General features: G+C 38.4%; 1 protein-coding gene and 1 long non-coding RNA gene across 2 annotated transcripts in view; one reads left to right on the forward strand and one right to left on the reverse strand.

Moving 5' to 3' along the window:
* Positions 1 to 1,244: 1,244 nt before the first annotated feature.
* On the reverse strand, positions 1,245 to 19,368 carry LOC138721496 (uncharacterized). Its single transcript, XR_011337563.1, has 3 exons — positions 19,293 to 19,368; positions 2,398 to 2,549; positions 1,245 to 1,765 (listed from the first exon to the last, which is right to left on the reverse strand). It is a non-coding gene; the product is annotated as an uncharacterized lncRNA (long non-coding RNA).
* Positions 10,248 to 21,224, forward strand: part of SPATA7 (spermatogenesis associated 7) — a 36,992-nt gene continuing 26,015 nt past the window's right edge. Inside the window, exons 1-2 of the mRNA XM_069858643.1 lie at positions 10,248 to 10,312; positions 21,003 to 21,083. Of these exons, the coding sequence (XP_069714744.1) occupies positions 10,285 to 10,312; positions 21,003 to 21,083 (109 nt within the window). The 5' untranslated portion in view covers positions 10,248 to 10,284. The remainder of the gene's footprint in view (positions 10,313 to 21,002; positions 21,084 to 21,224) is intronic.

Consider the following 21,224-nt stretch of genomic DNA (forward strand, 5'->3'; position numbering starts at 1 on the left):
ACTACTAACATTAGATGCGGCTAAATATATAAACAGGCATGAAAGTTTGCTATTACAGGTCCTTGCTAAACAGATCAATAACTTGCCTTTGATAATGCCTGTACTTGATATTTCAGGGAGAAACATAATATAGCTAATTCTATTTTCTTTAGCATATTTCAGCTGAGTATCTGAAAATGCTCCACTAGCAAAAGTGAATCATAGAAACCTTTTAGAATAAATATTATTATGGCCATTTACAGATGATGTAATTGATACACAGAATGGTCTAGTATCTCATCTAATTTCATGATAATCCTGAATACAGTGAAAAGAGAAAATTAGATTTTCCAAAGCCCAAACACATAATAAGAAAAAAAGGTAATTTTATAACATAAGAACCCAGACTGGTATACAAAAAAAAAGTGGTTTTGTTAAAGAAATAAGAGAAGAATCAAGACATACACGTATCTGTTGATATCATTTTGCTTGGTAAAAATATACCTCTTAGTCCAGCAGTTTACTCCATACAAAATCTTTGTACTAAATCACCCTGCCTCTCAATTACTACAAACATCTATAAATTATAAACACTGGCTATTTGGGTCATAAATTAGCATTTCATATTACTTTCTTGTAATATAGCATCATTCTTTAATTATAATAAACATTCTTGATTTTGTAACAGTTAAAAAAAATAAATCACAAAGGCTTTTTAATTTTTCATTCTGTACAGTCACAGAAATCTATACCTGTCAATTTATCCTTGTACATCAACTTCCATTTTCTCACTTCCATAATTCTCTTTATCATTTTTTTTTGATCTTCATTCCACTGTCTTCAAAAGCAGTGGCCAAAATTGAATGAAACACAGACATTTTCATTAAAGATCTATTGCAACCTTATTTATTTAATTACAAGCAAACTTTTTTTTGGTGTTATCTTTCATGCTTTTCAACATTGTAAAGCATTTTGATTTTTTCATAACTGCGTAAAGACATACACTCAAGGCAAACCATAGAAAAGCTGAGATCCTATTGTTTCCCCTTTTCTTGTAGGAAATTCACTAAAGCACTGAAATTAGTACCCACTTAGGCTGTGATAAACTATAAAGCAAATTTAGTGATATTTGGTGTTTGACTCTTCAACAGTTTTTTTCTCCTTCAAAGCTGTGGCATCTTCATGGCAGATAGGATTTGGTTTGGTTCTGCTTCACTCTGATTTAGGATAGATATTTACACAAGTAGGGTGTTTTCTTTTTTTATGTATCAAACAAAACCCAGTAAGTTTTGTGGTACAGTGAACAGGTGCTTTGTGCATGAAAATTCCCTAAGATTGTGGCTGTTTGTGATAAGATTTTCCACAATAAATAATATTTCAGTCCTGGCTTTAGGAATAATGTCATTAAAATAAACATCTAGGTTTGGCCTACTTTATCCTTTACCATGACATTCATTGGTCATTAATCAGGGGTTAGTAATGAAAGGCAGTCAACTTCCTTTTGTTAGTAGTTATTTCTGATTCACACATAGTGGTAGGAGGAAATCCAGCTGTTCCAAACATCAGATACACGACGGTCTGACTGCCTATCACATTTTTAGAGTTGGAGAGGCTGCCATGGGAACTGGCAAAACTAAACCAATATAGCTATATGCTTTGTTATTTTGAAGAATCAAGTTTTCAGATCAGTAACACTGCAGCAGCCACAACACAGCAAACATGAGCTAGTTACCAGCGATGTAATCCTCAAAACCTACTGAGATCCAAAGGAAATGGCCAGTGAAATCTTCAAATAATAATAAAAAAATATTAGTAGCCAAAAAAACCCAAAAAAAGGCAGTGTAGTTCTACTTTCAGCCAATGAAACATCATTTTCTTTCTTACAAAGAAAAAGCCACAGAATTGAGGTGACCACCCCCATGCCCATTGTTGCTTTGAAAATCAAAGTTTTTTGCTACCATCTCAACTTTTACTAAAAGAATCAATTTTTCTTCAGTCATTTCCAAAGTAACAAGAAAAAAATATCTCTATATGTGCAAATCTAAAGACAGTGGCTTTACAGAGAGGCTTGCACTTACGTCTATTTTGTTTTGATCATGAGTGCTTTGGTTTATATGTCATCTTCCTTTTCAGATATTGTATTCCACCTAAAAAACTGCTAATGTTGATAAGACCAGGAACAACTGAGTCTATTTAAAACTTGCATTAAGCTTTAATCAGTCAAGTAACTTGTGTCTTAAGTTGCTATCTCCTCAGTCTTTAGGCTTAGAGTATTATTAAAAACATCATTAAGAATCAAATTATAGATCTCCAGGAGAGTGAAAAGAAATTCCTTCCCTGTAATTTCTGCTGAGTTGGAAAGAACCTACTAATATTTTTTAATACATGATATTAAAGTATAGTTTACTGCGTACTTACTGAAAAGCGTGTTGCTTTATGGTTGTCAGGTATTTAAGCCCTTCATGGATGAAGGTGAGGACACTGGCCCTTATATAGCTGACAGAGCGAGATTATAAAGTTTCACAACACAAAACAGTTTCTCCAGAAATCCATCCATAGTTCTGAGAAAACTGAAAGAAGAAGATAATTGTATGGGGGAGAGGAATATGACTAGCCATAACCAAGATATCAAGTTCAAGGTAGTAACAAATAACTGGAAAATTGTGAACAAAGTATCTGTAATCTAGAAAGGAGGAAAATTATTCAGGTAGTGACAGGCCGTAACACTCTTCTAGGATATATTTTAAAGAATGAAGAAACCAAGGGCATGTGAAAGTAATTAGTAAAGACAATAGAACCTGGCAGGTTCTTGAGATGTGCTTAGCCAAAAGAGGGACAAACCAGGTTTTCTTGATAGGTGAACTACAAGAATTGGAGAGAGGTTACTGGTGATGATCCTGGAAGACCAATCGTAGAAGCCTTTTGATACTTTCACAGTACATTTTGTAAAATAGCTAAGTGTGCCTATTTATAATGTATGTGATGTGGGAATGATAGAAATTGGAAAGTATTGCAAATGCTAAGAAGAACAGATTATAATTTGAAACGTATTTATTAATACTGCAAATTTGTGTGGTACAGACTAGAGCACAATTAATATAAGCAGCACCAAGAGCAAATGCATACATTAGAGGACAAAGAAGAATTGCTGTTATGAACAGTAAATGACACTGGAGGAAAGGACATGGGAATATTCACTGAACATGGGAAGTCTCAGAAAATAAAATTCATATGAGTCAGGTAAATGTTTCTACCACAGATCATACTTGAACACATGACTAAAGTCATGAACTAGGTAACTGAGAGTCCTAATTTCTAAAAAGTGTGCAGAAGAACATGAGACTAATACTGGCATAACATTAACAGAATAAACACTGATCATTAATTTAAAGGTTTCTAGTCACCTTAGAAATTAAATTTTGGAGCAAACTTTTAAAGAGGGCTGCAAGAAAAAAAGAATATAACTTTTAAGACAGAGATTGAACAGCTTTTGGAAGAGATTGACGTGATGATGCTGTCTGACATTAAAGAAACCATTATAACACATAAGATTTCTTCCTACCCTAGTCTTATTTTCCTTTATTTGTATATTGTATAACTAATTTGCTTACTCAGAGCAAATTCAACCCCTTTTACTCTTGAGTGGAACTGCTATACTCCATTACTTTATACTCCATGTTTAATATTAAAAATCACAGGCCCTACTGGCTTCTGTGACATTAAATCAGGCATAAATATTATTCTGTGTTTAGATCTCATCCATATTGTGTAATCTGCAGTTTTGACATTTATTATTCAGAGGATAGATGCTATTTCTGTTTCTATCGATAATAACCACAGTGCAAAAAGACTCATCCCAAAAATGCAGACAAGTGCACTAACTCTAAGTGTCTCCATTTTTACTACCAGCTATGAATAACATTAAGGTGGTTTAGACTTCAGCCTACTGAGGCAACCGAATTGGTACACGTAAGGTCACACAAGTCACTGAAAAAGCTATAAAAGGGCCCTGAGCATCCTGACCCTTGGGCCTGTGAAATATCCATCAAACTGAAGTCTCTTTGTTTTCTTATGTGTGTAATGTGTTAATGGGAAGGGGAAAAAAGGTTTTATACCAAATTTTAAAATAGTAAAATTCAGGTTCTGTCTAAAACTGAACATGGATATTCCTGAAGTCTTATGATGTCAGTTACAACATACAAATTTAGTAAGCAGCAGATGATTTCCTCAGGATATAACTTTCAGCTGAGAGGAAGTCCTGGACAACATAACAGAAAGTACTTATGACAGTTCCTCCTAAGATTTGTTTTTTTAGCATTAATGAAATGATTCCACAGAAAAATTACTCTAAGAGGATTTCATTGCAACAGTTAAGCTTCATACACTCCATTTTGATTTTTGCCATTTTCTTGCCCACGGCTTTTTTTTCACACATAGTTACAAGTTATTAACATGACTAAAATCGCTATTACTTATGAAACATGGCATGCAAGAGATTTTGTCAGTCTGTTTTTCTTCATCTTCGCATATGCATAAACACACAGGCAAAGTCATTACAGTAACTTTTTAAAGTGAAATTAAACTCCCAATCTCTTCCAGCAGGGAATTTCAACCTATTTCTAGTTAAGCTGTATTTCACGTTCATGCAAATAAATGTAAAATGTATGAAATGAAAATGTATCGATGTGCTGTAGAAAATCATATTATAATTGTATTATCTTTTGCAGGCGATTCTAAAGCTGCCCTTGAGAATTCCTCTTCTTGACCTTCAGCACACAGGATTCCATTTTTTCAGACATGTGCATGGATTAGTACACTGCCAGGCAAGCCTGAGCATGCTGTAGTAGCTGTGTAGAAGGCGGTTGGGTGCACACTATGCCACACTGATATTCTTCTGGCTGCCTGCCACATAGACAATCCATCTCAGCCTAAGCAGGAATAGCTTCACTGGATTTAATGGAGTTGTCTCAGTTACATATGTCTAAGCTGAGTCCTAATTTTCTGAAATTGACTGAAATATTAAAAACATGTTTTCATCCCGTTTCTCATTAATTCCTATGAGTAAGCATTTCCATGTAGCACAATAGATAAATCTGTTAGAAAATAAAGCATGTCTAATGGCCTAGACAACTGAGTTACGACATTTACATATTTTTTTCCCTTTCAGATTGCAATTACTCCATTAATTACTGCAGTCTGCATTCTTTAATACCTAAGTAAAGTAATGAGAAAAGAACAGCCTCCAGCATTCAGCTGTAATAAAGGGTGGGTTTTCACATACAAGTTTCCTGTCTGCAAACTTTCATGGGAACAGCAGCTAAACAGAAAACAACATAGTGTAAGAATAAATATAACTCTCTTGAGTCACCCTAGCTACTAGGTTTTACGTTACAACTGAGAACATCTTACACAATTTATAGAGATTGCTTCCTTGCCATATTTAAAAATACTCCTGTCTCATGGAAATAGACGCATTATAAGAATCTGTGTCTGTATAGATCTGAAGAGAAAGAATAGTTGTACAGAGTACATGTGCACAGCAGCTTTCTGAAGGGGTTTTGGTAGCAGCGATTCATCCTGCATGGAAGACTTTCTTCTAAGCTGGTTAAATAGTATGGTGATATAACATTATGTTCATAGAAACTTTATGTCATGATATATTCCTGTTGTTCCCTTCATCTTCCTTATCATATTCCCTCTCACTTTAAGTTAGCTCCCTTATTGCATTCTAAATCACAGAGCACTAAAACCAGCAGTTTTAAAGCAGCTTTTAAGACATGGACCACCTCCTCTGAATTGTTTCTGCATCATCTTTCCCACTGGAGCCCTAGCTTCACAAAAATCTCTGACTACTGCTGCCATACAGACAATAAAAAAAAACAATTAAATGCATTGCTATGAAAAAAGGGAAGGAGTCTCCATCCCTGCCAGAACACATAGCTTTCTATCATTTAGAAAGTTGCAATGATATTTCAAGACTGTACGTGATTTGAAATAACTTGAAAAAACATGTCCAAAGAACATGCAGGAAACGTGAGGCAGAAAAGAATCTAACATTCCTCCTGGAAAAACATGGTTTGGTTTTGTTTTATTCTTTTCTTTTAAATCTATTTCGGTAGTTATTAAGTCTCTTCTTTTTTTCCCTTCACACCAGCTACTCCAATAGCTCAACACAAGAATTTCCCTAGTATGTATAAAAAAAATCTGCTCAGACAGCCTGTTTAAGTGCATTTAGAAAGCACTGCCTCTTTTGATCTTTCAGGTAAATGTTTTTGTTTCCACATAGTACTAGCGGAAGGGATTGCATGGTTAATGGTCTGAATGAGCCGTCTGGGGACTGCTGCAAGTCAATGGCAGCCTGCTGCAAGCAGCAGTGAAGGGCACCACGAGCAGGTGACAAACATGCACCTAGAAAGGGCACTGATGCCAAATAAAATCTCAAGTAATCATGGGAGATTTATTTCCATCATAAAGTACACAGTGTGATGAATTTAGGGCTTTTCTAGAATGCTCATGAATATGGTGTGCAGATCTGGTTGTTGGGATGTTTTCTACCTACACATATAGGCTTGCTTTGATGAATCTGTCAGGAAAAGTAAGCAAGACTGAAAACCAATAGACTTAAATAAGCAAAGAGTCTCCAAAAACCTGCAGAATTTAATTTTCCAGTGTACATACAAACTATTTTTCACAAGAAAGCCAAATCTCACAAATACAGAGTTTTGACATTACGAACAGATCCCTGCCCCAAGTGAGCAGGTAATTGTTGAGGTCCTTTCAGACATAGGCTTTTTCAGAGGAAAACCAGCTTGTCTCTGGGCTACCCATGCAAAAAGAAGTGGGCATCATGTGGGGTATTTCCTTTTTTGAAATCTTTTTCTCAAACAACTTTGTTTCTTCTACAAAAATAAACACTACCCTGGTCTTAAAAATGTTGGTTTTTTGCTGAATACTAACTGTACATTTTCACAGCAGTTAGGTGTCTGTATTGGATGATACACAAGGCAGAGGCAGTAGACAAGAAGGCAGTAGTTCTGTAAGTCCATGTTAGGGTAGGGACAGATTCCCGTCTACACTCACAGATATGATTCTCATAATATATTCCTGCTGCTTTCATTCCCACCCAGTGTCGGTGCATTTCAATTCCATGTTCTATTGTAATGTATTCCAAGGACAAGGAGAAAATACCCGGCTGACAGCCAACGACATTCAGTCCTGTGTTTCCTCTTTCCAAACTGTGATAGAACAAATCTTATAGGTTTTGTAATGCAATTGCTTCTTCAGTGATGCTAGGCTCTCTGCAGAGATCTGTGTTGTTTATTTCTGTATTTGTTTGGATGGATCAAAGTCCAGGACTGATTCAATTTCTGTTAAGGCTTATTTTTATTTAGTACATGTTACAGGACAACTGGGTTACTTTTAATTTACAATTAAAATATATAGTCTTTCACAGAGCAAAGGGAGGCAAAGGCCAAAGGCCTATAAGTCAGACTAATTAGAAATACATAAAATTTTCATATGTTTTGCCATCAGAGATAAAACATTTCAGAGCCAGGACATCTCTAAGATTCTATGGCTGCTGATTGAGAGGGAACCAGTGGAAATTGCTACATTCCCTCAGCGTTGCCTAGAAACCAGGGGAATAGTTGTGATATGTTTCTAAAAATGCTCACTTACAGTTGGGTGTTTTAATTACCTACATATTGGAAAAAAAGTCTACGAAATAGGGAAGAGACTATGAGAAATTCATCACTTGGGCTGGACAGAACAGCCTACTTACTGCATATTAGGTATCACACAGAGAATCCAGGAACCTGAAATTCAGAATTAAGACAACAAAGCAAAAGAAGTATTAAAACAATACAAAAATATTACTATAAGAAGCTCATTTAAAAAACAAACAAACAAAACGAAAATCAAAATCAACCCAAACCAACAACAACAATACCAAACAAAACAGAGAGAAGTGATTTCTGTAGCATGATCTCTGCAGCCAATAGAGATTGTTACAGCTAACAGTTATGATGCCACATAGAGGTTAGAATCTCTCATACACTTATCTAGTATCTTTGGGTATCTGAAATAGAAACTGTTTTAAGACTTTTTCTACCTCTACAGTCTACAGATCTAAACATTTGGATTATATAAGAGACTGAACCAGAGACCCTGAAACACAAGAACTAATACCTGAACCCCTTTCCCCAAATCTCTAATTTCGCATGTAATCAAAAATCTGCCTTAGAGAAACAAAACAAACCAACCAACCAAACAAACAAACAAAAACAGCCAAAAAAAACCTGTTGGGTTTGGGACATTCAGGAGTTGTAGTTTAATTAAAAAAAAGCAATCAGAAAGACAGAGGACTGAGGACTGATGGGTTTCCATGGCACGTATTACTCTCCTGACCTCTCCCCAAAAACATCAAAGGATGAGGGGAAGGCCAACGAGACAGATCTCATGGTGGCAGTCTGTTACAGACCACCCCATGGGGACAAAGAGGAAGATGAAATATTCTGTAAGGAGCTGGGAGAAGCCTGACCTGCTACACCACTTAGATACACACAAGTCTATGGGGCCAGGTGAGATCCACCCAAGAGTACTGAAGGAACTGACAGAAGTGCCTACCAAACCACCTCTCACCATTTATCAGCAGTCCTGGCTAAGTGGGAAGGTCCCACTGGACATTAGCAAATGTGACACCCATATACAAGAAGGGCCAGAGGAAACATCTGGGGACCTAGAGGCCTGTCAGCCTGACATCAGGGCCAGGGAAGATTATGGAACAGATCATCACATGGCATGTACAGGATAGCCAGGTGATCAGGCCCAGTCAGCATGGGTTTAGGAAAGGCAAGTCCTGCCAAACTAAACTGATCTCCTTCTATGACAAGGTGACATGTTTAGTGGATGAGGGAAAGGCTGTGGATGTTGTCTACCTAGACCTTACTAGAGCCTTTGACACTGTTTTCCACAGCATTCTCTTGGAGAAACTGGCTGTTGGTGGCTTGTACAGGCGTACTGTCTGCTGGGTGAAAAACTGGCTGGATGATCGAGCCCAGAGAGTTGTGGTGAATGGAGCCAAATCCAGTTGGCAGAGAGTCACAAGTGGTGTTCCTCAGGGCTCAGTGCCGAGACCAGTTCTGTTTAATATTGTTATTGATGATCTGGATGAGAGGACTGAGTGCACTGTCAGTAAGTTTGCAGATGACACTAAGTTTGGTGGGAGTGTTGAACTGCTTGAGGGAAGGAAGGCTCTACAAGGGGATCTGAACAGGCTGGATCAATGGGCTGAGACAAATGGGATGGGTTTCAACAATGCCAAGCATCAAGTCTGGCACTTGGGACACAACATCCCCACACAGTGCTCCATGCTGGAGGTAAAATGACTTGAAAGCTGCCTGGTAGAAAAGGACCTGGGGGTGTTGGTCAACAGCTGACTGATTATGAACCAGCAGTGTGCCCAGGTGGACAAGGAGGCCAACAGCACCCTGGCTTCTATCAGAAACAGTGTGGCCAGCATTAGTAGGGGAGTGATTGTTGCCCTGTACTCGGCACTGGTGAGGCTGCACCTCAAATACTGTGGTCAGTTCTGGGCCCCTCACCACAAGAAAGACATTGAGGTGCTGGAGTTTGTCCAGAGAAGGACAACAAAGCTGGTGAAGTGGTTGGAGAACAAGTCTTATGAGGAGCGGCTGAGAGAGCTGGGGTGGTTTAGCCTGGAGAAGAGGAGGCTGAGGGGAGACCTCCTTGCTCTCTACAACTCCCTGAAAGGAGGTTGTAGAGAGGAGAGTGCTGGCCTCTTCTCCCAAGTGACAGGTGAGAGGATGAGAGGGAATGGCCTCGAGCTCCACCAGGGGAGGTTCAGATGGAATATTAGGAAAAAATTCTTCACTGAAAGGGTCGCCAAGCACTGGCAGAGGCTGCCCAGGGAGGTGGTGGAGTCGCCACCCCTGGAGGTGTTTAAAAGACGTGTAGGTACGGTGCTAAGGGACCTGGTTTAGCGGTGGACTCGGAAGTGCGAGGTTTACGGTCGGACTTGATCTTAGCGGTCTTTTCCACCCGAAACGGTTCTGGGGCTCTGTAACTTCTGCCAAGACACAGACTTAAATAACCCGGGCGCTTTCCACCGACCGGGCTGGACTGGCTCGAGGGGCGCCCGGCGCGCCTCCCCCCGCCCGCAGGGGGCGCCACGCAACCATCCCCCTCCCCGCCCCCCCGCGTCCCGCCCTCCGTGGCCATGGCAACGCGGGGCCTAGCGCGGCGCCCCGCCCCGCCGCGGCGGCGGCCGAGCCCGGGCGGGAGCGGATGGAGAGCGGCGGCGGGACGGGCCCAGGTGCGCGGGGAGCGGCGGGGGCTGCCGGCAGAGCCCGGGGGCTGCCGGCAGAGCCCGGGGGCTGCGGGCTCCCGGGAACGGGGCCCTGCGGGGCTGCCGGCAGAGCCCCGGGGCTGCGGCCTCTCGGGAAGGGGGCCCTGCGGGGCTGCCCCGACCGTAGGATCGGGTTGGGTGCTGCCGTGGGGGACGCTTCGGTTTCGAGGCCTGTGCCGTTTGGAAACAACTTTTTTTTTTTTGTCTTCTCCAAAGCTGGTGTTAATGGATTATAGTGTGTTTACCTCGCATCGCTTACGTGGCATTTGGATGTAGAGCCACGTTTGTTTGGTTTAGTGGGATTTTAATGCAAGGGTAGTTGCAACATAGAATACTGGGCTGCATCAGAAGTGTGGCCAGCAAGGCAAGGGAGGGGATTCTGCCCCTCTATTCCTCTCTTGGGAGACCTCATCTGAAGTACTGTGTCCAGTTCTGGAATCCTCAACGTAAGAAGGCTACGGAGCTGTTGGAGCGGGTCCAGAGGAGGGATACAAAGATGATCCGCAGGCTGGAACACCTCTGCTGTGAGGACAGGCTGAGAGAGTTGGGGATGTTCAGTCTGGAGAAGAGAAGGCTCCGAGGAGACCTTATTTCGACCTGCCAGTACCTGAAGGGTCTACAGGACAGCTGGGGAGGGACTATTTACAAGGGCTTGTGGCGACAGGCCGAGGGGCAATGGCCATAAGCTGGAGAGGGGCAGATTTAGACTAGACATAGGGAAGAATTTCTTCACTGTAAGAGTGGTGAGGAATTGGCACGGGTTGCCCAGGGAAGTTGTGGATGCCCCCATCCCTGGATGTGTACAAGGCCAGGTTGGATGGGGCCTTGGGCAGCCTGGTCTTGGGGGGACATGGCAGGGGAACTAGATGATCTTTAAGGACCTTTCCAACCCAAACTATTCTGTGATTCTACTTAAAAGCTTCAAAGCTCTTATAAAGTGATTCTTTAGCCATATTTGACCAGCCATGAGCTACTTTTGTCCATCCTGTGTTCCTGTCAATAATCTCAGGGGCATTTGTCTTTGATGATAAAAACAGGTTTAAACATGTAACAATGTTGCACGAGCTAACTCTGGCTTTTGGAAAATACCTGAAATATTTTTAGATCTGAACTGGATTGTATGCCTAATGTAAGGCAATGATGGGAGTTACTCAGTGCTGTGCTGTAATTCAGAGTCATACATAGCTGCACAAGGCCAGATCCTCAGAGATAACGCTATGCTTTCATTTTACATCTTGGTGTCAGTTCCAGTATTAGCGATAGTGGCGGATGCCACTCCAGAAGACGTCTGATACAAAAGTAGAGTTTGAACATGAATTCTAATACTACATGGGAATATGAAATTCAGAACAAAATCTAGTATCTTGTGCATCTGATTTTTATGCTCTCTTGTAGCATGAAGGCAATTTTATTACAATATTTTTTTTCTGACTGTTTTAATTGTTATTTTCAAAATATTTTTATAGACAATCAGAAAACATGGTGATTGTCAGTTGGCCATAAAATGAGAATAAATAGACTGCAAGATCTAGATTTTATTCAGATTGCACCAAGCTTTGCGCGAATGACTCCTGTTCAAAAAAAAAAATTAGATCACAGGTAGGAAAGAATGGGTATGTGTATTTCCATGGGAAGCTATTGCTTGTCTGCATAGGAGGTTATCAGATTCTGTAGTGGGTGAATGGACAGCCAAGTGTCTAGTTTCACAGGCACACAGGAAGAATCCTTACAGGCAACATGGATTAGCACACGCAGAGATACTAATTCTTTATGGTCAGGTAACCTAGGAATCTGTGTGCCTGAACAAGCTTGGCAGAACACAGATTGGATTGCTTGCAGACAGTTTATGAAAGAGGCAGAACACATCATATTTGTGTTTCTCCATAAGACAGTTATATCCATGCACTGTCTATCCAAAATGTTAATACAGATGAGGTAGAATACCCTGTTTCATGTCCTAGTGTACTCTGTGCAGAGTTTCTTGTTCAGACCTGGCCTTGTCATTGTAAAGAAAGAAACAAAATTTACTTGTTTTGTATCAGGGTTTCTGTTTTGTCTAGTGACAACACTGAGAAAAAAATATTGTTTATTATTCTTTCTAATATATTGAGCTATGTAGGATTTGCATGCAAATCTTTTCAAAGTTCAAATAAGGATAAGCTTTTTTCCCCTATAAAAATACAAAAGAATTAATCCTTTATGTTTTTCCTAATTCTAGGCATAAACCTCCAAATTATTTATTGTAGTAATTTCAGAAGTCAGTTAATACAGTCACATACTTACACTATGACCTCAAATAATCTCAATACTGTAATTCTAAACCAGCTTTGTTGTTTAAATCCAGTCTTCTGCACTGGGCTGTTTAATTCCCACAGCTAGTGATAGACATGTACCTGAACAGCAGTGGAATGATATGAAGATTATTAATCAGTGACACACATTTGTGTCACTTTTATCTTCCAGTGATGGAAAAGTCATCATCATTGCTGCAAGGAGACTGCTGTTAGGCTTAGGCAGTTTGCACAGGCTTCAAGGGTTCCAAAAGAAAATTAAAATACTTTCCGCATTTACAGACAGTACTGTCTTCGTTAGATTTTTCCTGCATTGTAGGAAATCATTGCATTAATCTGAATGGAGCTGGGAGGGTGTTAATACACATCTGTGACTTCTGAGCTGCTTTTTTTTGTGTTCCTTCATTTGCCACTTGAACAAACATTTTTAAAGTGCAAGCGTTAGTTTGGTGATATCAGTTCAGTTTTTCAGAAGCTGAAGTTGCCTTCGTCCAGTAGGGAAGCTGAAAAAGAATCTATTTGGTTTTTAAAATAAGGAAGAAGGTTCAGAAGTTACATTTGAAAAATAATAGTACATTTTAACTGAAGTTGGTAATTGTTAGTCACCATCCTTAATTTTTTACCAACTTAAAACTTTGGGTCAGCAAATCACTTAAACTTGTCCCTAATTTGGCCATTTGTCAAAAGAGTTTATTAAGAGAGTTTTAGTCACTTAATGTGACTAATCCCATCTCCATTTAGCAAATAATTTAAGTTTATAATAGGACTTAAATACTTCATTGGTCCCATTTCATTGAAGATTTCTTGCATGCTTCTAGTGAAATAAGTGCTAAAGTCATTAGTATTCAAATAATTAACCCTACTAGCTATTTTGCCCTATGTTATATCCCAAAACTTTCTCTGAAGCACCGTGGATCAAGATTTTGCTGCTCTCCATTCTGGGCGAGGTTGGCTATTCATTAGAGTTTTCTTAATGTATCTTTCAGTTAAAAATATGAGAGTGTGGAAGTCATAACTTTAATGGGAAGAGACTTCCTTGTAGGCACAAATTATAATAACAATTTCTAAACTGTGATACGAGTATCAACAGTTGTACTTATACCACTTAAAAGTAGTGAATGGTCACTTCTGGAACACCAGCCCTTATTTCTGCTTTCAGAAAATCAGGAACTGCTGATGGCATTGCTGACTGTAGAGGTGCTGCCCAAGCAAATGGCAATGGGGCTGACTTAAGTTCATTTGTTTCTGCTGGCAATTTGCATAATAAAATGTGCTTGTGACAGAGCCATTTGTTTCTGCTTTTAGACTATGAATAGAATGATAACCTTCATCCAAAACTTCTCTTATTGGTCATGTGATGCCTGTATCTGGGAAAAAAAATTTCAAGAATTACTTCATCAAATATGACTCAATTAGCATGTTTTAAGGCTACTCCATGCTACTATTTAATTAGATTTCTTAAATGCATCAGAGGAAGGTTTGATTCTTGAAACAAGTATAGTTTTGGTTGAATGGCTTTAGTTCATGCAGAATAGTTTTAGGTTATTAGAAGTAAAGGACTGAGAGACCTAATTCTTAGAAATTAGGAGTAGGTATAAAGAAGAGCTTTTGTATAATCCAGCATAATAGCTGTATAAATAGCACCCATCTAATTAATGGCTTAGAAGATTAGGCATGGTGGCTATGTCAGGGTGTGATACATTGCATCCCTTTCATTATATTTTGGAACATCTAGGACTTTTATTTCAAAACCAGGGTATTGTAGCTTCTTGAGGTTTTATTAATCAAGTTTTGCTTTAGAAAATAACAGTTTTTATTTTTTCTACCTCTGGTGGATTCTGCCAGTTCTTACTAAACATTAAATGTAATTCTGTTAAAGCCAACTTCATATCTAAGACTTTGTACTCTCAGAATTGATAGGAGTTCTGTTATCACTGAAACCAGAAATGGGTCCAAAGAGGCTTCTGTTGCACCTGCATGAACAGGAAAAAAATACAGGTGTGATTATGAAGTGCTCACTTTTGCCCCACTGTTACTTTCAAATAAAATGGAACACTATTCAGTAATGAGCTACATCTGAAGTTGTGTTTGAAGATCTCTTGTGATTCAGTGTATGCAGTATGCAGTGGAAAGCAGTGGAAAATTGTTGTGTTTTAACCTCTTGAAAAACTAGTCTGTGAGTGGGTCACTGCTCTCTGCCAGCTTTTTCCTCTTTCCAGTTCTGCATCAGCTAGCCAACTTCCCCCAGTTGTGAGTAAAAAGTAGGAACCTTAGTGGTATACACATCAGTGGCTGAGTAGGAGAAAACCTAACAAATTAACATACGTTTCTTAAATTAATTCTGTTCTTTGTCTGTTCCTACATATGGAGTTGGAGGATGAGCAAGGATAGTCAGCCAAGGATAAGTAGTCAGAGAAGCTTAAACTGGATGACCAATTATAACACCCTTAGCACCTCATCAGCCACCACTGAGCAAGGAGGTGATGTTAGAGTGAGGAGAGGAGGACTGTGGGTAAGGAAAAGGCAGCAAATTAGGGAAATGGAAAGGAGTTTTGGGAGTACAGTAGGAAGGTACAAGTCTCATGAGTAGGAAAGCAAGCCTTATCAATAGTACTACTAATAGAGCATCCTATTATTCTTTTTTTTGTAAGTAAGGTAAGTATATATCATCATGCAAATATAAAAGAAATATATAATTACTTGTTATTTAAATAAATTCAGTTTAAATAATAATCAGTCTCTTTATAATCCATCTCTTAATTTACTTTGGGATAGTGGTGTTTTCTCTGTATATTTCTGGTTTGTATTCATATGCACAGTTATTTCTGTAGCATAAGGAGTTAATGAATACTTTGATTTGAAAATTCTCATAGTACTGAAAAGGAAGGAACCTATATTTCAGGTCCTGATTTCATTCCTTTAAATATGACCAGTCTTTTCAGAAGCGTTAGATTAGATACTCGAAGGAGTTTCCATCACTACTCCTAAGGATTCCACAGAGATTATTTAAACAACTTCTGTTCCCTCCTCAGGATTTGTACGGTGTTAGTGCTGTCAGGTACTGTTAATATGTACAGATACAGAAGAAGGAATTCATAGCAGGAAACCTACTGAAAAAAGAAATCATTACACTGGGAAGTAGAATAAAGATGGTAGTGATGGAGCATCCTTAGCTTCAGCTAAATTCACAGCACAACCCCCCTTCTGCATGTAGTTGCCTGAGTTCCCCACTAGGACAAAGGTGTCTCACTATGTATTTTTGGTTTAAAGTACTGAGGGATTAGGGAAGAAGAGGAAAAGGAGCTCATGATGGAAGGTGGAAAAGGCAACATCACCAAACCTTTGCAAATTAGTGCAGTGGATAGAGTGTTTGCAAAGCATTTGTCACTTGGTAGAGTGTTCTTAGAAGCCTCTGGGAGATAAATTCCTGTATCTCATACAAATGCTGCAATTCCAGTCCATTATAGGCAGAGATGCTTCCGACATTTCCAGCTAAGAGGTGGTCACTGTGCAGCCAAGAACGTCAGAGTCCTGGAGCCACTGGAAAAAGAAGTGCAAAGAAGAGTTTGTGCCTTGGTTGAGTGATGACAGCTGGGGAGGCACAGGGTCTTCATCCGTCTGGGGCTGAGGGCGTTTGAACCCAAGCTAAGGTCTAGGAGCTGCTTCTAGGAAAATATGGGGTTCACTCACCTGTACGCAGTGAAGTAGAGGTTTTGTGGCTTGTAGTGTTAGATTTAGATACCTGTATCCAATATTGCATGTAAGTTCTCTATATTTTTTATGGATTGTCTTTTAAATAACAAGTCTTGGGGGTGAGTGTAACCTGAATGACTCTTGTATTTCCCATGTTTTTGTTTTGCTCTGAAGTGCAGATTTGTTCTGAAAATAGCAAGTCTATTACTTTTGTTTAAAATCCTTCCTATGAGAATATTGAAAGACTGGGCTTCTTTCCAGTACATATTCATGTTACAAATCTGAAATGGTTCTCTAGAAAAATAATTTCCATGAATTCTGTATATCCACTAACAACTAGGAAACAAAGTAACAAATATAAAACAACCAATTTCCATTGTTTTTTAAGACACTAAAACTAGAGATAAAGATAGGATGCTTTTTAAATGAAAATGAAAAGACAATTTAAACAGAGTATCTTAAAAATATTTCTGGAATAATCTAATTATTACTTACCTTACATACCAGCTGGAAAGAATTTACAGAAAGGGGTTTTTAATTTTTTCTGTTCTTTGTTCTGTAGTACTACACTCTTGCAGGGAAAGCCTTCCACAGTAAATAGAAGCATTACTAAGGAACAGATAGATACAATGATTTTTAGAAAGATTTCATTTGTATGCACTCTGTACTTGAGAAGAACACACACCATAAGAATCCTGATTTTATATTCAGTGTGGACAGTCTGCTTAAATCTATGAGGAAATGTATGTTTAGATCACATAGTTACATGTATAGCATATCAAAGATAGGAATCCATTATATGCCTCAGTTTCTGAGGTTTAAATATCAGAAAATAATTTTATTTAGTTTAAAAAATTATCTTGAAGAAATATATTTACATACACTTTCTGTTTGTGACTGGAAGTTTTTATTATAAGAAGACAAAAGAGTGCATTTTATTAAGGAAACTTCTTTATTGCAAAAGTTGCTATAGTCCTCCCAAGTATCGCAATCAATTCCGCTGAGGCAAGTTCAGACAAGCACACCTACTCCCAAATAATTTCAATACCGTCAAAATCAGTAGAAAAATTTTCACTGAAAAAATTCTCACTTGCATGCATGGGGTTTTGAAAAAAAGAGGCAAAGTAGCCGAGATGCGTACTACTTTCAGTCTGCACAGTCCTAAAACAATATATCTTCTATAACTCCCATTGCTATCCATGTGCTCCCATTATTGTACTTTATAGTTACGCCCTTTTGTCAGTTTATATATGGTTACTATGTAATTTGCTGAAAATCCCACCTTCTCCTTTAAAATTGTCTTCAAATATCCAAGCCTTCAATTTAAGTTTAGTTTTTGCTGTTGTGCAAATAACTTTGAAAACACAGACTGAATTTAAACAAATACTTGTTCAAGTTAGTAGACATCCTGAAATTATACTTGAACATTTGAACATGAACACTTTCTACCGCACTGTAGTTGTTTTGTAGAAACAGTAAAATACATCAGATATTCTCCACATACCAAATCCTCCTGTTTCACCTCTGACATTAGCAACATATTCCTTCATTGGAAATATTTTCACTATAAAAAGTGGGTTTCAGTTTCAGGCTGAAGATACAGGGGGAGGGTATTGTAAGTTGAATTCAGTGTGGAAACAATACATTTGATGGAATGTCTGTATGAAACAGGCTGAGATCCTAAAGAAACAAAGGTTTGCTTATTATTATTCTTTGCCTCTTCCTTTTTCAAATATGTGAAGCGTTATTTCAGCCAAATTGGTGTCTTTGACCTCTTTTTCTGCGATAAATTTTCTACATATTTTGTGAAAACAGGCATTTCACAGAGAGCAAGCCTCAGTACTCTCATTGATGATGAACAGGCTACAAAAACATCTCAGTCCCTTTCTTTGGCACAGGAGTCAGAGAGTGTAGGAGCACCATGAGACACCATGGGGAGAAACGTAGGAAGCCTTCCATCACAAGTTCTGCTTGACTATTCTGTTCTTTAATTGAAGCTATGGAGAAAATGTGCAGTTTGCCAAGACAGAGTCTACAGAACCTAATTAGATATTTAAAAAAAATACCAACAAACCCTGTTCAGCCTAAACTTTTGGTGGCAAGGAAATGTTCTAAATGGCAAGCAAATGTAATTTGTTAATGGTGTGAAAACTTTCAACATCCAGGTACTAGTGGGGCTGCACCCCTGATGTTTCAAGGTTATTGTAAAGCCTGAGAAGTCAGGAACACTTTTAGTCAAGGTCCACTTCCCAGAAAATGAGTCAGTTTTGTAATGGCAGAGGCATTCCCTAGGGGTGTTGAGAGGTACCATGGTAAGGACTGAGCAGTGGTGTTGTCCTACAATAACAGGACTTGAGTTGCAAATCTGGCTGGTTGGACTGGGGACTTGAAACTTTTCCCTAGTGGAACAGAAGTTATGGTGTGCTGAAGGAACTGAGGTCTGGGAAGACAGCACATGGGACATGAGTACATGCATAAAGACCATGGCTTCTGACAAATTGTGGTGTTTTTTAGTGCCTTTGAGACATCTGCAGCAAATTAGGGATTTCTGTATGGACTGAGGGTGATTTCTGCACTGTTCATATATCCATAATTGAAACGGAGACTTAAGTAATGTTCTCTCTCTTTCCTCACCTTTTCTGACGATTTTTCCTGCTGGTGGAATAATGATGTTGAGTGGGCAGGGGTTAGGAGCTGACTTATTTTTCTTCCTCCCTGCTCCCCCCACCACTTCAGCTTGATGCAGTTTAATTGTAATGGACAGGAACAGTAGATGCAGCCGTTATTTCAATAGAGCTTGTCCATGTGCCATCTGCTGGTGATGCAAAGCAAGCAAACATTTAAAAATCGTGTAGTATTCTTGTAGTGCTGAACAGATGCATTTCCAGTTGAAGACAGTAAAAGCAACAGGTTTCTAAGAGTCTCTGATCTTTCTTAACTCAGGACAAAGTCATTTAGCTTACCTGAAGAGAATCAACTGTAGTTATAACAATGTCTCAGCTTTTTTAAGATGCCCATGCTTACCTTTCTTTGGTTCTGTCACATTAAAATGAATTAGTGGTGGTGGTGTAAGTGTTTATGTAACAGCATCACATGTGTCTCCTTCTGCACTCATTACGGGTCTCCACTTGAACATTGAGCTATTGACTGCAGCTCTTTGAGTGAGAATATCCAGCCAATTCCTTATTCACCAAGTGGTCTGTCCATCATATCCATACCTCTCCAATTTATTGACCAAAATGTCATGTGGGACCCTGTGAAATGCTTTGCATAGTATTTTAATTTTATTTATTTTCCTAAGGTACTTTTTGATGTTTCCCAAACTATTCGTAGTCATGTGAAATTTAGTACAATATGTCTTTTTATAAGGCCTTTACATAAAGTATAGTAAAACATAGTTAAAGAAATTTCTTGTTTTGCAGCAATTTCCACTAACTGTCAGAAATAATGTTAACCATCTTGTGCAATGTGCTGTTCCACTTAAAATAGAGCTATAGAATTCAGTAGTTACATGTGTAAGTGCAATAGTATCTTCATCTGATGAAGTGTGGAAAGCTGGAGGTGTGACCAATAAGTGTCAAGCAGTGGAGTTAATGCCCCAGAGCTGTAGTGCTTCCAATTGCTAGGAACCACTTATGTGGTGGTTGTAGACTCTTGAACTGACAGATCAGAAATGGGGTAGGAATGAGAAGACCATATGGACCTTGATAGTACTAATAAATTTTTAGAAACTGGCTGTACATTTTCTTTAATTGATGTTTTTTAATAGATGATGGTCTATTTACTCTCTTAAAGAAGACTTGTTTTGTTTTACTTTACATATTAAGCAGGGTCTTGGATGACTTGAGGGAATGCTTTCTTTATACTAGCATTTGTAGTAATAGTATATATCCTGTTAAAGTTTGTTCTAAAAGTGTTGCAGGTTCTTAATTAATTCAGGTGCAGATTTTTAAATTGTAGGTTGAGCTACAGACAGTGGTCATGAGCCTGACAGTACAGCATTATTTTCAAGAAGATGCAGAGCTTTTAATTAATATTCTTTCATTTTTCAGAGCAGCTGGTTGTTTAAGTTTTGTCAGCATCAACTCTTGTCTATAGAGTTCTCAGTCTATCAAACTGCCAGAAGACTGAATGGCAAACCAGATTTTTTAATAGTGTGTTCTCTTTGATAGGATGGATTTTCACACAAGTGTAATTTACTTCTTTCCATCTGTTAAATTTGTATTTTAGTGTTAATGCTAACCACCATTATTTTCTATGTACAGAATTTTTGTCATGTTAGTCATTTGACGTAACAGTAACATGCTATCAATAGAACTTTAAAACAAATTGTAGGTTAGCATAGGTATAAAACTGTGGCCATATCTCAATGCAATTTAATAACCAATGTAAGGTTCAGGTTAAAGTGATCTAATAGTCTGTTCTGCTGTTTAACTCCCAGAACAAGTGAAGGCACTACCATTGTATCTTGATGTTTAGATTAAGTTGCTTAACTACACTGTTGCATTTTGGTAATAATATAAAATTTAAATAAGACTTTTTTCCTCTAACAAAAAGGTTCACAACCATTCCTGATGTATTTGGAGAAGGATTCTCTACTTAGTCTTGTCTGTAAAAATATGCTTTTACTTTTTTTTTTAACTTTTGGTTTTTTGTTTGACATTTTGTTAAAGTGAGTGAATACCCAAATGGCGTCATTCCTAGATGTGGTCCAGCAAGTCCATTTAAAGGACACTTAAGTACTAAAAGTAATGGTAAGTATGTGTGCTTTCATCAGAATGTTGACATGGTTAATTTTATGTGAATTCATTGATTTTATGAATAAAACTTTTGCATTGTGCTTAATTGGTGAAGTTTAATAGTATTTACATTTAGTATGCATTACTCAGTGCATT

The sequence above is a fragment of the Phaenicophaeus curvirostris genome, chromosome 5 (assembly GCF_032191515.1).
Source record: "Phaenicophaeus curvirostris isolate KB17595 chromosome 5, BPBGC_Pcur_1.0, whole genome shotgun sequence".
In the NCBI taxonomy this organism is placed as follows: domain Eukaryota; kingdom Metazoa; phylum Chordata; class Aves; order Cuculiformes; family Cuculidae; genus Phaenicophaeus; species Phaenicophaeus curvirostris.